The sequence below is a fragment of the Cyprinus carpio genome, chromosome B5 (assembly GCF_018340385.1).
Source record: "Cyprinus carpio isolate SPL01 chromosome B5, ASM1834038v1, whole genome shotgun sequence".
NCBI lineage: Eukaryota > Metazoa > Chordata > Actinopteri > Cypriniformes > Cyprinidae > Cyprinus > Cyprinus carpio.
The window spans coordinates 3736117-3753140 of NC_056601.1; the positions used below are offsets into that span (position 1 = coordinate 3736117).

The following is a 17024-nucleotide window of genomic DNA, read 5'->3' on the forward strand; positions in this document are numbered from 1 at the left end:
CCACAAATGAAAAATATTTACAGACAGGTTTCATATGTTATAAAAAGAAGTTGCTCGTGGCATGCAACTTAGGTCGTAAAGGGAATTCTACCAGTTGAATTTCTCGTGATGTGAACAAGCAGGTAAGGATCCTGTGGGTGCCGTTTATACGCATGTCCGGTAGATGGCAGTGTTTCATCTGATATTTACAACTGAGGAGTGAAAAACAGCAGTCAGGTGCTTTTAACTTCAAATATAACGTCTTGTGATATAATGCGTCACATAACGTTAATGAAATTTAGAAATAAACTGTAGGTTATGATGAAAAATGAAGGTGTGTGAAATGTATAATCAAGAAAAAAATAATAAATTCTGATTAATATCATTACTTTTTTAATTACTAAACATTTTAGTAATTTCGAACTATTATTTTACCCTAAAAATCGAAATTAATAAATTACTGAGAACAATCTGCTTTTAACAGATCAATCTGTCTGCCTGTGTTCTCGGTACTGTCCACTAGATGGCGCTCCGCCCTCTCTCTCAACGCACGCATGCGCAGTCGCTCCCTCTCCCGTCCCAATAACAATCATTGAAAACGAACAGCAACCCCCGAAGATTATTACTTCATCAGGCCTTTATTTCCAACAAATCGAGTCGACCATGACAGATTTACGCCACCGAGGAGCGACGGATAAAGACCTGCAGCATCAAACCTCGGAGGATAAGGTAACAAATAAAGAAAGAAAGAGATGTGAAGAGATGCATGTTGTTACGGCTATCATTTGAGCTACATGCTGTCATACATAAAGAGAGAGAAAATTAATCGTTTATAGGTCGATGTGTTTCTGGTTCTCGCCAGCAAGTGTCCTGCCACAGCACTAAAGCAGCTTTTAATGTTTTGGCTTGATAAATGATTGTATTTTGTACATAACAGATTACAGCTAGAGGAGAGTTTGAGCATCATCAGGGCTCTGGTGTTCTTCCTGTCCTTCTTCTCATGCACTGAAGGTTTGCTCAGTGTGTCCCAACAAAACATGACACTGTAAGGCCCCATTGTATTTCTAGCTGTTGCCATGTTGCTGAAATAAAGACAAGCGGCATGAACAATCCCTGCTCTGTTCAGTTTAAGACAGTGAGGTTAAACTCTTAAGCACGAGCTGTGCTTTCAGCAGAGTTTGAGGATTTCTGCAGTGCATGGACTGATCTTCATGCTGTGTAGATATAAAGATAGAAAACATGGAGACTGAGAGAAACTTGGGTGGATGGGTGAGTCAACATTCATGCGTCAACTTTCTTGACCTGTAGGCATGGGCTTAAACCTTACAGCAAGATCACAGTATATAAGACTCATCTGAATGACTAATACTAAGTTAATAGCAAATATTTGCGGATACTTTACAAATCTGTGCTCTTTTGTATTCATCCACTTTCTTTTGAATCTAGATAGGCAGCTTTTATCAGTAGGATGTGATCATGAGTCTTTATCTCTAAGCATACATGTGCAATAGTTATTTCTTTAATGAAATACAGTCATATTTGATTCATGTTAAAGAGATATTTTCTCAAAAATGGAAATTCGTCATCATTTACTCGCCTCATGTCATTCGAAACTTGTATGTTCACCAAACAGTGGATTTTTAACACATCTCCCAAGATATTACTCAGATTTGTATTTGTGTTGCTGTGAGAGTATAAGAATTTTACGAATTTATTCGAGAGGCGAGCTGAGTTTATTACATTAGACTCAACCATGCCATTGTAATGAAATGGAGAAAGACACTGTGTCCCTCTTGAGTTTAGGATGAAGTACACTGCATGGCCAAAAGTATGTGGACCCCTCACCCATATGTGCTTGTTTTCAAAACCATTGGTGTTAATATTTAATTTGCTGCTATAACAGCTTCCCTCCTGTCAGTTGTTGTTTCAGTCCATCTCAAAGGCAATTGCACAAGCTTCAAGAAGGAGCGCTACAGCAGGATGCAGTTAAGTGCTCACAGAAGAGATGAGTTATGAATATCTCCTCTGTCTGATTAGGGTTAGGTCAGGGGTGTTCAAACATGGTCCTGGAGGGACACTGTCCTGCAGAGTTGCCTTAACACACTTGCCTGGAAGTTTTTAGTATTATTAGTAAGACCTTGATTAGCTGGTTCAGGTGTGTTTAATTGTAGTTAGGCCTAAACCAAAGCCACTGGAAGGCAAGCATCCAACCTTTAGCCTAAAAAAATCTAAACTGCTAATGCTGACATTCCAGCCTTGACGTCATTGATTTACAAACAGAGTTGTGCAACAGTCATTTGCTGTTTACAGATACTATAGAAATGAACGAGAAGTACCATAAACTAAATCCTACCTCTCGCAGAAATCCAAGATTTCTCTATATTCCAACTCTGTTGGTGGTACGCAGCGAAGGAGAGCAGAGGCTGTTTTTTTTAATAGATGTCAGTGGAGGAAAGACTTAACTACGCTGAAAAAAAAAAAACAGTTTTATTGAGGAAACAGCTTATTTAATGAATCAACAGCCTATCGGCTACTCTTGTCATTAAACAATAGTTTTGGATTGAACTATTTTTAGAGTTTACACTGAAAAAAATGCAATTTTATAAGAGTAACATAACATTTATATAACGTATATAACATAATGTATGACATGTTATACATGTAACATAATTTTGTTACGTGTAACTAGTTACTCCCCAAAACTGTGTATATTTTCATGCATTCATTATTCATTTACATGACCATTTTAAAAGCTTTTTTGTAACTGGCACTAGGGGCGAAATGTGACAATGTTGGAGAGTTGGTGCAAATTTGATATGTTTTCCCTGCCTGAACACCAAATACAGTCAGACGTTACATTTTTAAGGAATGTGACAAATTTAACACACGCTGACATCACTCATCTCTTTTGTAGACTGTCATTGATGTTATGTTTGTCGGGGAATTCCACGTTTCCAGATGGCTAACGCTGCCGTCCTCCAGTTTCGTCGAAGTGTTGCTCATCCCCCGAGTGTGGGTCAAACCTGGCAGGAAGACTGAAAATGTCTTTCTTAGGAAGAGTGGGATGTCCTCAGTTCCTGATCAGCTATTTGCGGTCGCGGAGTAATTTGAGAGACGGGGAGGAGGTGGGAGGTGCGAGGGAGGGTATTTTTAACTATGGCATCTTAAATATTAGGATGTAGTCCGTCTCCATGGAAACCCTGGATCTTTCCGTAGCTCTTGCTGTCAAATGAGTGTCAGCCGTAAATGTACGTTAGCTTCAGGGTTTCTCTTCGTAATCAGATCCAAATTATACATGTCAGATGGATAGAAAGAGGTTTCTGGAACATTCATAACAGCTCGACCAACTGGTGCAGCACCATCTGATGAAGACAGCCTGTTGCTATGGGGACGAAGGCAGGTCGTTTGTAATTGTGACACACAGGCCTGTTAGATACAGATGGTCCAAGGCTGCATTTATTTGCTCCGAAATACAGCAAAACAGTAGTATTGTGAAATAAGAGTGTAGTTTAATATAAGTGCTTTCTATTTTAATGTAATTTATTCCTGTGAAGGCAAAGCTGAATTTTCAGCATCATTACTCCAGTCTTCAGTGTCACATGATCCTTCAGAAATCATTCTAATATGCTGATTTGGTGCTCAGAAATGTTTTTTATCATTATCAATGGTCAAAACAGTTGTGCTGCTAAATATTTTCTGTTGAAATCCTGATACATTTTTTCCCCTTTTTCCGTTTTTTTTTTTTTTAATATATATGTCACTTGATAATTTTTTTGCATTCTTGCTGAAAATAAGTATTAATTTCTTATTTTAAATACTCTTACTAATTCCTATGGTTGGGTATCGTTTGAATTTGATCAGTTCCAATTCTGATTCCAATTTTTATTGATTTTCTGTTTCAATTTTAATTTGGTAAAAAAATAAATGAAGTCAAACATTTAGATATCAAACACGTTTATTCTGTCTCTCTTTTTGCAAATCTTTTTTAATTGCTGCTGCTGAATACCAGGAACAAAAATCAGCCAGCTACATAAAACTGGACTTGATTAAGAGCTGGTTTTGTGTAAAATAGAGCTGCACAATTCTGAATAAATTGAGACTTTTTTTTAAAATGGAGGTTGTGATTCTCACAATTCATAGAATTTCACAATCTCATAGAATTTCTGAATGAATCATTCAGTGACTCACTCAAGATTTACTTGTTTCATTACTGGATGAATCAGTGTTTTTGAATTAATCTCTTATATGAATCATTCAAAGACAAATACATTTTTAACAGCCCAATTTTGGCACCTAAAAAACACACAGCAATCAAAATTTTTTGTTCACAAGTATCCACTTCCTGACCTTAAGCATTCTATTCTGGAATTGGAATTTATTTTCGATTCCTAACCCTACTGATCCCAAACTATAAACAGTAGGGTAAGTAGTTTTTCTGCAGAATTCTTTGCAAAGGAACAAATGTCTTTTTTGATAGATTCATTAATGTATCTCTTTTGGATTTATTTTTCTCTCCAACTGTCTCCAGGGCTCTGAAGCAGAGGGCAAGGAGAGAGATGGAGCCTCGGACAATGAGACCAAATCAGACTCTGGGGTTCCTGAGGTTCCTGTTTCTGCCGATGACACACCAGAGGTTCTCAACAAAGCCCTGTCTGGCCTTTCCTCACGGTAAGCATCTCTAAATCTACGATTAAAATGACTCTTTAATAAACTAGAGCACACTTGCATGTGACGTGAGATGAAAAGTGTGTATAAAGCGCCCAGAGCAGATTATTGGCATGTTGCTGTGAACACCAGATGATTCATTCAATAAAAAGGCCACCGGAGCTTTTAGTCCTCGCATTAGGAAGATTATATTTCCACCCAATATGCTTTGCATTATTGTGTTTGTGTCTCCTGCAGATGGAAGAACTGGTGGGTGAGGGGCATCCTCACGCTGGCTATGATCTCCTTCTTCTTCATCATTATTTATCTCGGTCCGATGGTGCTGATGATGATTGTGAGTATTTTCTCTTCCTGTTGTTGTAAACACCAACAGATATTTTATTTTCACTTAAAGGCCTTTCCACACTGAGTGTGAAAAAGCCAAGCGAATTTCGGACGTGATGATGAGCTGGAATAAAACAGTAGATTTCTATGGATGCTTCCACATAGACCGCGAAAATTATTGAAGCGAAGATGATGTTTTTTTTTTTTTTCGTCCAGTCCGACAAATCTTTTCGCAAAGCAAAAAAATTTTGATTTATTCTCACATGTTCTTTATACAGAATAACATTTCTAATAATTCTCCACTGAGTCTGTTTTCTTCTGCGTGCGCGAGTGTTATGAGTCACAGCACATTCACTCTCTAGTCTAGATCTTCCGTATTAAAAAAAAGTGAGTGAAACATTTTTCTACACATGAAATACAGAAGTAAATAGACATGATTATGATGATATATTTTCTGTATGTGTTTTGTAAGCAGCTCATGGATGCAATGAAGGATGTTTATGACAAATATTAGCATTGTAGCATTATTAAACATACAAAGAGTGCATTTGTCTGCTTTTTATGGAATCAAAATCATCTATTAATCACAATCATAAGTTATTACAAGCACTGGATGATGGTTTAAAGTGTGTAAGCAAATACTTCAATAATTCTGTACATTTTCAAGTGTAGCTTGATGCTATTTTAGGATGTAGCCTATTCTTGTATGCATTACATAGTTTGTGTTTCTGGTGTAGAGCCAAACTTTGTTTATCTTAATTTAGATGTTAAATCCATATATGAGATGTGTATCTGTGTTAAAATGCATTGTTGGTTGGTGCCAGCGTGCAGGCGTGAATTAGCAGAATGCGAACAATGCTTAAGACTTGGCTCAGTGGTAGAGCATTGCGTTAGCAGCGCAAAAGGTTGTGGGTTCGATTCCCAGGGAACACATTTTAGGTAAAAAAAAAAAAAATAAATGTTAGCCTGAAAGCGTCTGCTAAATGCATAAATGTACATGTAAATGTGACTTAAAAAATCTACTAGATATTGTCTCTTTGTTGCTTTTACACATGTCAGATGAGTACTGATGTTTTTTTTTTTATTCTGTTGACATTATTAAACATTATAACTTAGCTGAGCTGCCGGATTGGTTAGGTTCAGGCAGGCCTGCAGATATATTCATAAAACCAGATTGTAGTCTCTGAATAATCAGTGTCCACTTTGCTCCATAATCTGGCTGTTTCAGATATTATAGCCTAAAATTATTTTCATGTTACAACTGCTAACGATATTAAAAATCTATACTATTATGTATAAAAATATGCACGTCTCACTCAATAGTTTTTTCAGTGTTATGTTGTGATGCTAAATTTTAATCAGTAGTATAAAATATAGAAATATATAGAATTGTATAATAGTGAATGAGTTGATGAATTATTTCTTTACGTACAAACTCAAAACAATCTTAAACTATTGCCTTTATTTAGCTTCAAACACAAGACAACTTTAAGCAAATAGTGTATAATTAGTATGTAAATGAATTCTAATTCTATTTTTATACAATAAAAACAAAACGTAATTCAAATAAAAAGGCTTGGAAAAACTATGCAAAAAAAAAAAAAACCTTATGCATTGAGTTTGAACTTAACATTAAACTGCTTTTGTTTCACACATGCCAACACAGACATGCATGTTTGGCTAGAATCGCCCTGAACTTCGTGCATCCTTGCAAACTTGCGGACGCATTGAGTATAAATCAGCCTCAAGACATTTAAAGATTGAATAAGCTTTATTGACTGCCAGTTAGAGCAGTAAAAACACAGGATGGAATCTTACTTAAAAAAAATATATATATATTTAGCACTTCTGGGTGGAACTATTTGGCTGCCTGTTAGTTTTTTCTTATTGTTGTCCTCTGTGTGTCTTTCACAGGTGCTGTGCGTTCAGATCAAGTGCTTCCATGAGATCATCATGATTGGTTACAGCGTGTATCACTCTTACCACCTGCCCTGGTTCAGAACACTAAGCTGGTGAGACCCGCGACACGCACCTGCCATCTTTATTTTCACACTTCATTGTCTCTCCCTCTCTCCCTTTTCTCATTATCTGTCACCCCAGATCTCTCTCTCTGTCTCTCTCTCCCACTGTGCACTGCCTGTAATTAGAGGGCATCATCATCACTTTCATCTTATCATAATATGGCTGTCTTGATGTCTTACAAGTTCTTCCATTTTTTGTGTAGAAATTAGTAAATGCTGCACATGTTTATTCATCCAGCTATACATGCTATCACCTGCTGTATAGAGGTATGGAAATTCACTCTGGTTTAGACCACAGTCAAACTGTAGTGTAGTTTGTTTCAAATGTGAAAGGAAAGATTCACCAGATTTCAGTTATGTGAAAATCCCACTGAATACTATTTAAAGTTTTAGAAGTCAGTGTTGAGTTAAAGGGATAGTTCACCCAGAAATGAAAATTCTGTCATTAATTACTCTCATGTCGTTCCAAACCCATAAGACCTTCATTCATCTTCAAAACACACATTAAGATATTTTTGATGAAATATAAGAGAAGAATACAAGAAATTGTTGAATAAAGTTATTTTTGTTTTCTTTGTGCACAAAAAGTATTCCCGTAGCTTCATAAAATTAAAGTTGATCCACTGATGTCACATGGACTGTTTTAACAATGTTCTTGCTACCTTTCAGGGCTTTGAACGTGGTAGTTACGATGCTGACGATGCAGGGTCAGAAAGCTCTCAGATTTCATCAAAAATATCTTAATTTGTGTACTTACAGGTTTGGAACAAGATGGGAAAATTTGCAAAAATTAGGTCTCTTGATGTCAAATTTCAGTATGTTGAAGCTCTGGAGTAGTAATCTGAGATCCTTTTTTAAATACAAGATTTTTGAGTAACTCTTATGAAGAAATGCCATATTTTCATGTCCAAAAAAAGAAAGAACTATGAATCAATTTTATGAAGAAAATTAGCTTATATTTAAGTTGGAGCTCAACTTTGCGTGAGGTTTGATTTTCAGGAACAGGATTAGGCACCCCATATATATAGTTATATATAAAAATCCTAAAAAAAAATCTAAATACAGGCTTCAGTTTCTGCAAAATATCTTAATTGTTTTTCTTTTGTGCAAAGTATGACATTTCTTGATTTGCCACTGGTGAACTTTTCTTTGAACTTGTTTTTAGGTTTTTGTGAATTAGATATCTGGCAAATCAGGTATAAGTAGAACCATTTCTCTACATTAGTCCTTCTGTGTAAGCCAACATGCCGTTCTTTCATGTGGTCATATTCCTAGTGAGCCGCTGCTCAGTTACAGTCTGACCATTTCCTACATTTCCTATTGCTAACAAATTGGCCCATTATAATTACTTTGACGACCGTTAGAAACACTTTGATTAATGAATGGATGTGAAAGGACTTTGTCATAATAATGTCTGACTGCCAGTTTAAACGGTTTTTGTCAGGTACTTCCTGTTGTGTGTGAACTACTTCTTCTATGGTGAAACGGTGACAGATTATTTCTTCACACTGGTGCAGAGGGAGGAGCCTCTACGCATCCTCAGCAAATACCACCGCTTCATTTCCTTTGCCCTGTACCTCACAGGTTAGGACTTTGTCTTTCCTACATGCATGCCACTTTATTTGCCATTGATGTTTCTGGTTTTTTTTAAATTGTTATTCTGTGTATATTTGTTTTTTTTTGTGTTGTTATTGTTATTATTTTTATTATATGTATGTTTTTGTATATTTGAACATTTAATTATTTTATATATTTTTCAAACAAAATTGTTATATAATTATTTTGACATATTACTGAATCGTAAAAATTGAAATGTTTCCTCTTGCCATGAATATAGCCACTGCTGCTGACATGGTATTAAATCATAAATAAATAAATTGATGTTTCTTGTTTTAAAGGGTTAGTTCACCCAAAAATGAAAATTAGCATGAGTTTTACTCACCCTCAAGCCATCCTAGGTGTATGTGACGTTCTTCTTTCAGATGAATCCAATCAGAGTTATATTAAAAATTGTCCTGGCTTTTCTTAGCTCTATCATTGTAGTAGACAGGGGTTTCTGTTCAACAGTCCAAAACACGTTAAATAAAGTACACGCATCCATAATAAAACATGCCTCACATGACTTTGGGGGGTGAATGAAGGCCTCCTGTAGCAAATCCATGCGTTTTTGTAAGAAAAATATCCATATTTCAAATGTAATAAACATTTTTCTCTCACTTCTGCTGACTGTCGTATGCGGAAGCGTTCGATATGCTAGTCTCACGAGTTTGTTTAAGGAAGCAAAGTTTCCTTACTTTAGCAAAGGAAATCCAGTCTCTGCTTGGCTTATATCAAAATCCTCTGACAATTTTCTTTACAAATCCTCCTTTTGTTCTTCTAATTCATGACCGGTATTTTGTTGTGTTCTCTCTCCACGTTCGTCACTAATCACGCAACGGCGATGTCCTACGGCATCTGCCGGAACCGCTTCCGCATGTGACAGTCAGCAGAAGTGAGAGAAAAGTGTTTATTACGTTTGAAATATGGATATTTTTCTGACAAAAATGCATGGATTCGCTATGGGAGGCCTGCATTCACCCCCGGAGCCATATGAGGCACATTTTATTATGGATGCACGCACTTTATTTAACGTGTTTTGGACTGTTGAACAGAAACACCCGTCCACTACAATGATAGAGCTTAGAAGAGCCAGGACAATTTTTAATATAACTCCGATTGGATTCATTTGAAAGAAGAAAGTCATATACACCTAGGATGGCTTGAGGGTGAGAAAAACACATGCTAATTTTCATTTTTGGGTGAACTAACCCTTTAAGGCCTTTGTGAACTAATAGTTCTCACAGTTACTGCTGAGTCCAACAACTCCTTTTCCACACAGAATGCTGAAAGCAAAATGTGATTTATTTTAACAGTTGAAATGCAGACGTAATGATTTTAGTTTTTTGGGGTGTTGGTTTTTTCGTAAGTGTGAAGTCAATGTCATCCAGGATGTGGTTAGGCTCTCTGCCTGTCTGTGCACCCCTCGCTCATTTTCTCTTTCAAAAAATGCGAAACAGCAGATTTCATCAGAAGCTAAATGAGAAGCGATGTTTTCTCTTCTTATTTTTAAAAAATATATCTTAACATTTTATCACAACAACAATTCAAACAGGCAATTAAACAATGCTCATCGACGCAAGAAAAAAAAAGGAAGTAGGAAACGAAAAATTGTTTATGATTAATATATTACGACACACCAAACCTCAATATGTAACAAAATAGGCAGTGTGGTCAAAATATGGGACCTGAACATGATAAGAAGAGCACAATAAGTATCAACTAAAATGATAGTTTCAATTAAAATGAAATCAAAATTGATATCATATCTTGTCATTTATATATGGCTCAGAAGGAAGACATGCAAAGTTCCTTGCTATATTAGTATTTAATCGATTATTTGTATTTATAACAATTATTCTGATATATCATAAATTTTTTGTGTAGCACGGCTAGAGTGTATACATTACATTTATGACAGAGCTGGAATGGAAACACATCTATTTAATATATATATATATATATATATATATATATATATATATATATATATATATAATTGTTCTCTTTTTATAAAGTGCAACAACAATGTTTATTGGTGTAAAGTTAAACAAGATCATCAGTTATAAACAATATCACGTGTTGTCAGTTTGTTAGGCAGACTGTTAAAAAATTTATAAACCTTCCATGTCCTGCAGATTATGTAGTTTCAGATGGTCTTTTCAGTGTGTTTGGTTTAGCTTGGACAGGTTTTCTTGGCCACTGGCTGGTTCCTGACAAACAGGACATAATTAGTGACAGTGTGACTGGCCTAAAATAGTCCCATAGACATGTGGTGATGGCATTGGTGGAACTGTTTTACCAGATGTGTGTGTTTTCCAGGGTTCTGCATGTTTGTTCTGAGCCTGGTGAAAAAACACTATCGCCTGCAGTTCTACATGGTGAGTGTGTTTAGTCCATAGAACAAGTTTAGTGTAATTTGAGTGTTTTTTTACACACACACACACACACACACACACACACACTCACATACCCTGTGTTTGACATTCTACATGTTTTCATGGCACTTGGACACAGACCCTACACGTTTCCTATCTTTTCCGTATCATGGCACTGTCTTTTGTCCCAGATTTGGATTGAATAGAGCTATTCATCCCGTCTTTCTCTCTCCCCAGTTCGGCTGGACTCATGTGACCTTGCTGATTGTGGTGACTCAGTCCCACTTAATCATTCATAACCTGTTTGAGGGGATGATCTGGTAAGATGATGCCTCCTGCGTACCACTATCAAAACCCATATGACATTTACACATTTAAACTTTTCAATCCAGAGTCATTCCACAATGTTAGATTTTCTGTTGTAGGTGATCTGTTTGCGTAAGATAATCTGTTTCTGTGTGCAGGTTTATTGTGCCCATCTCCTGTGTTATCTGTAATGACATCATGGCTTACATGTTTGGCTTCTTTTTCGGTCGCACCCCTCTCATTAAGGTTTGTGTTTTTAACACCACACTTAAATAATATTTTAAAAATCACATATTATTACATGTGAAATATAATGAAATGGCAGTATAATATTTACACCACTATTCAGAAGTTTGAAGTAGGATGTTTTCACGTTTTTAAAAGAAGTCTCACCATGGCTGCATTTATTTGATCAAAAATTCAGTAAAACGGTAATATTGTAAATTATTATTATGATTTACAATAATTGTTTTCGGTTCTAAGATATTTTAAAATGTAATTAACTCCTGATGTCAAAGCTTTATTTTCAGCCATTACATGAGCTTTCCGAAATTATTCCAACTTGCTAATTTGGTGCAAAAATCAGCATTTCTGACTTTTTTTTTTTTTAAACAATTGTGCTGTTAATACTGTGTTTTTGTGGAAACTGTGATACCTTTTTTTTTCCACATGCTTCTTTTATGCTAGTAAAATAACAGGATTTATTTGAAATAGATTTCTCACTTTTGATTAATTCAATGCATCATTGCCTAAATAAAAGTAATTTTTAAATTTTAGTTATCCCCAACTTTTGAACAGTAGTGTGGTAAAGTTGCTTACATGTAATTTTAGCTATTGTTTTTAATCAACCGTTGTTTTATTGGATGTTCTGTTTAATGTCTTATTAGGTTTAATTTATCACAAACTATCCGCTAATGTTTGACAATCAGAGAGTGTCTAAATACTTAAGTTTAATCTGTATATCTGCTGTTTTATGATGTAAAAATTAACTAATTGATTATCTTTTTGTAAAATATTTAGCTTGAAAAGTGTGCTGAAAAGCAGTTGCTTTTAATGTTTTTGTGTAATGCAGTAACATTCATACATTTTTGAGTGTGGCTTAACTGTCTAACTACTTCCTGTGGCTTCTGTGTAATGTTGTGTATTTTTAGTAGTTCTCTTAATGCTGAATTTTCTCTGCAGTTGTCTCCTAAGAAGACGTGGGAGGGGTTTATCGGTGGCTTCTTCTCCACTGTTGTTTTTGGAATCCTAGTGAGTAGTAATAACCCACTTCCTGTTCTTATGTAGATTTGGAAACCTTGGTGACGTGAAAATAAGAATTGCCTTGATTGACACCTTGGAAGGGGCTGATTAGTTCTTTTCAAAAAAGTGAATTTGATGTATCAGAATGATAACAAATCACATTTCGTCCCCTCTCTAGCTGTCCTACGTGATGTCAGGTTACCGCTTCTTTGTGTGTCCTGTGGAGTTTAACAATGACTCCAACAGTTTCACAGTAGACTGTGAGCCATCTGAGCTCTTCCAGCTTCAGGACTACGGTCTGCCGCCTGTCCTGCAGTCCATCACTGGCTGGGTAAAACACACACACACACACGGACACCGTCTGTTAGACACTCACTCCTCATGTCTCTCACTCGGTGTGTCCACTCCTTCTCTTTCTCCTTTTGTTATTCTTCTGATCTTTGTGTCTGTGTTTACCAGTTACTCAGACACAGCCATCTGCTGACTTCCCACTTGCTGTGAATTTGTGTTTTACTGATGACGACATTTTTTTTTAGCAAAAGCAGAATCCTGAATAAAATAAAAGATTACATTTTATGTATTTTGAAGTTGCATACAAATAAAGAGAGTTTCTTACACATTTCCATCTCTCTCCCATTTTCCTCTTAGACCACAGTAAAGCTGTACCCATTCCAGATCCACAGCATTGCCCTGTCAGCATTTGCCTCCATCATGGGACCTTTTGGAGGCTTTTTCGCCAGTGGCTTCAAAAGGGCCTTTAAAATCAAGGTGGGTGTAATTTGAGCACCCACAGATCATCAGATCTGAAAAGAAAATGCTTCAGTCTTGGTTTCACTATTACCTACAGCATTCTTCACCACAATGCAGCTCAAGTTGTCTGTCTATGCAGTAACAGTGAAAGACTCATTTAGATGTGGCACAGAGCTTCAGTGTACCTGAAGCGTTTCCAGTCCTGTGTTTTCATGTGCTCATACTGTCTCTCTGATGTCCATCACTGCAGGACTTTGCAAACACCATTCCAGGTCATGGAGGAATCATGGATCGTTTCGACTGTCAGTACCTTATGGCCACATTTGTAAATGTTTACATCGCCAGCTTTATAAGGTAAGACTGTTATTAATGTATTTTTTAATTGACTTCTGATCAGAGTTGTAACATACATAACAATTCAAAAGTTTGGGGTTGGTTATATGTATACATATGTGTGTCTATATGTATGTATGTGTGTGTGTATATGTATGTATGTATGTATATATATATATATATATATATATATATATATATATATATATATATATATATATATATATATATGTAGATATATGTAGATATATATATGTAGTATATATATGTAGATATATATATATATATATATATATATATATATATATATATATATATATATATATATATATATATATATGTGTAGATATGTAGATATATATATATATATATAGATAGATAGATAGATAGATAGATAGATATGTATAAGGGATAACCAACGGCTTGCCGTGCATTAAAGGATTTTAAATGCAAGATATGGAGGCCAAGAACCAACCAACACGAAGCAGATCATTTAATAAATAATCCTTTAATAATAAAATCCATTAATGCATGGCAAGCCATTTATTATCCCGCATATTACATGGTCTTTTGCCAAATTAAAGACAAGTTAAAACTAGTATTGCTCTTTGCAGGAAGGTATAGTATTGCAAAATTTGACAGGAAGGGTAAAAATTACATTATTTTCATCAGTAGCTCTAGCATTCTGTCCGCTTCAAATCAGACACAGAGATGAAATAGTGAGGTAAGATCACATTTATTTGAATAAATGATACCATTTATTCATTAATTATCATTCGAGAGAAAGAGAGAGAGAAAGAGAGATGACAGTTGTGTGTGCATTACCTGCGTGCTGCATCTGCACATCTCTCTACAAACAATTAATTACTCTCTCTCTCTCTCTCTCTCTCTCTCTGTATGGGGGGGGGGGGGGGGTGGTATGCATCAATTAAAGCAGCGTATTAATATAGAACAGTGATTAAACTGATTTTGAACTACCTGTGCATTAAATGGGTTTACTGCATACCTGCTAGCCAATCAGAATCCAGTATTCAGACAGACCATATATATATATATATATATATATATATATATATATATATGTCCAAACATTCTGGACTTATCTTATATACCTTATATAAAATTATATAATTGATTAATGTCAAAGGCATCCTGGCTTATAGTTATCATTAAATCAGCCTATTAGATCAGTATTTATTTTATGCAATGTTTTTTTATATTGATTTTTTTTTTTGGTATAGTTTTATCTACCATTTTGTGGTTTATTTTGTGAGAATGACTGAGCGACTGTACATTACCGTACATATTTTATTTATATTGTTTGAATTGTTTCTGTTCTATCAACCTAGTGACTTAGGTTATTTTTTTTGCTATTGTCAAAGACTAATTTAATCACAATTATAATCAAAGTAATATGAATCGTGTGAGTGTGTCTAGAGCATAAAACATTGTGCTTTGATATTTCCTCTCGTTTAGAGGGCCAAACCCCTCTAAAGTCATCCAGCAGCTTCTTGCTTTGAGACTAGACCAACAGCTCCACATCTTTAACTCGCTCAAGGCTCACCTGACAGAGAAAGGCCTGCTCCCTGCCCTGGAAGAAGCAGCCTAGCTCTTCGGACCACCCCACCGGAGTGAGCATGTATGCAAGTGGGAGATGAGATGAGGAGCATAAGAAGGGAAACAACGGAAAACTGAACCACAACCTTGGGTCATTCCATTTTCTGTGTGTGTACAAATCAGTGTTTTTGCTCGTTTTATTTTTTGTGAATGTTTTATGTTTATCTCTTACACCACAAAAGAATATTATATATATATTAAGATGACGTCGTTGTCACAGTTCTTTGAGCTGTACAATTCCACTTGTGTACAAATGTTCTGTACCTATAGATCGTCTGAATATTTTATAGTGTTTATTAAGTTTTATTTTGTTTTAATGCACTGCTCATCACACTGTCATTTCAACCTCAGGCTACTCTTTGTTTATTTTTTTGCTAATAGGTGTCTCCATATGCCATCATAGTCTCAGAAAAGATTGTATTTTCACTGCGGAGTGCCGTAATTCATATTTGTTTTCATGGTCTTGGGTTTTGATGTTTTTGTAACGTTATATTTAAGAGTATTGTGGTCATTGATATCAAATGTGCGCTTCAGCCCAGTCGGTGGTGACTGTTACAGTTCAGCTGTGAGACTGTATTCAGATGTCAATATTCAGTGTTTGAGAGGAAGTTTGGTCCACATCAGTTTGTTACAAAGAAACGGTCACTGTAAGCCAAACAAATAGGAAGTAACATTTTAATTAGAATTGCGTTGTCAATAATTAATAATAATTCATTGTTTCTCAGTGACCATTTGGAGATGTTGACAAACATTTCGCACTGAATGTTTAAGAATTATTGTTTGTGGTGTAAATCATACTTTTATCATTTCTAGTTTTATTTTAATGTTGTGTGTGTTGTTTTTGTGCGTGTTTGGGAACTGTTACATGCTAAATGGTAAAGATCAGGCTGGGCCACTGTTTTGGTTTTGAATTCATTCAGTTTTGTACCGTTTTCACTGCATGAGACCATGTCTCTTTTATTTTATAATTCTATTTCATCTGTTTTGTTTTTACCATCATCTGCTGTGTAAACAACCAAAAGAGGGTCAGAACTACAGTGGGTTCTGTTTAAGGTATTTTGCTCCCCTGTAATATGTGCGGTCATGAACACCTGTGCCATAAACAATATTTATTTTAAGAAAATGAAACCTTAATGGGTGTCATCGAGCAGCTTTAAAAGAGTAGTGTTAATGGGCTCAGGTTCACAGTCTGTACGTACAGTCCACTGCCATTCAACAATAAAAATCCATCTTAGACCTGTGTGTATTGACAAGACTGATAAACTGATGAGCAAGTCATATGTTCAGCTTTTTTTATGTAAAGTTTGTTTGTAAACCATATTTAGCATGTTTTCTTCTATGCCCACCGGTCTTGCAAGATAAACAGACAGCTTATTACCTGAGTAATGTTCATTTTTGTATTGCTTTTGTTTATGTACATGATTTTGATGGACAGCTCAAGCCATAATTTCTTAAGTGGAGCGCAGAGCAGTGACGTAACAATAATAAACAGCGTCACAGCTGAAGAATTATGACCATAAATCCGCGTGTAATATTTGCTCCTCCGTATTTTCACCATCCACTATCAATGTTTTTTTTTTCATCATCTTCATCAATCTTCATCTGTGTTAAGTGGTGCAGAAATGTTTCTAAGATATTTAATTCATTACGATTTCGTTATATTGTACTTTCTGATTTTATAGAGAGAATTCCATACATTATATTAGAATATAAGAATATATACTGTATATGTTTGACGTAGAGATGATTCTATTCTTATTCTTTACTGTATTTAAATGGTCCTCTAAGCCAGACTGTGCTCTGATAGGCCCCT

General features: G+C 35.6%; 1 protein-coding gene across 1 annotated transcript; it reads left to right on the forward strand.

The window, feature by feature from the left end:
• Nucleotides 1-533: 533 nt before the first annotated feature.
• Nucleotides 534-16447, forward strand: LOC109104043 (phosphatidate cytidylyltransferase 2-like). Its single transcript, XM_042723700.1, has 13 exons — nucleotides 534-708; nucleotides 4508-4647; nucleotides 4882-4978; nucleotides 6883-6980; nucleotides 8434-8573; nucleotides 10908-10966; nucleotides 11201-11283; nucleotides 11428-11515; nucleotides 12452-12520; nucleotides 12690-12842; nucleotides 13160-13279; nucleotides 13512-13615; nucleotides 15071-16447. Exons 1-13 carry the CDS (start codon nucleotides 643-645, stop codon nucleotides 15201-15203), a joined length of 1350 nt encoding a protein of 449 aa, XP_042579634.1. The 5' UTR covers nucleotides 534-642; the 3' UTR covers nucleotides 15204-16447.
• Nucleotides 16448-17024: the final 577 nt, after the last annotated feature.

Coding starts and splice junctions, on each gene's coding strand:
- LOC109104043 (XM_042723700.1), top strand. CDS start 643: ATGACAGATTTACGCCACCGAGGAGCGACGGATAAAGACCTGCAGCAT. Junction 6,981..8,433: donor TGGTTCAGAACACTAAGCTG/GTGAGACCCGCG, acceptor GGTTTTTGTCAG/GTACTTCCTGTTGTGTGTGA. Junction 11,284..11,427: donor CTGTTTGAGGGGATGATCTG/GTAAGATGATGC, acceptor TTCTGTGTGCAG/GTTTATTGTGCCCATCTCCT.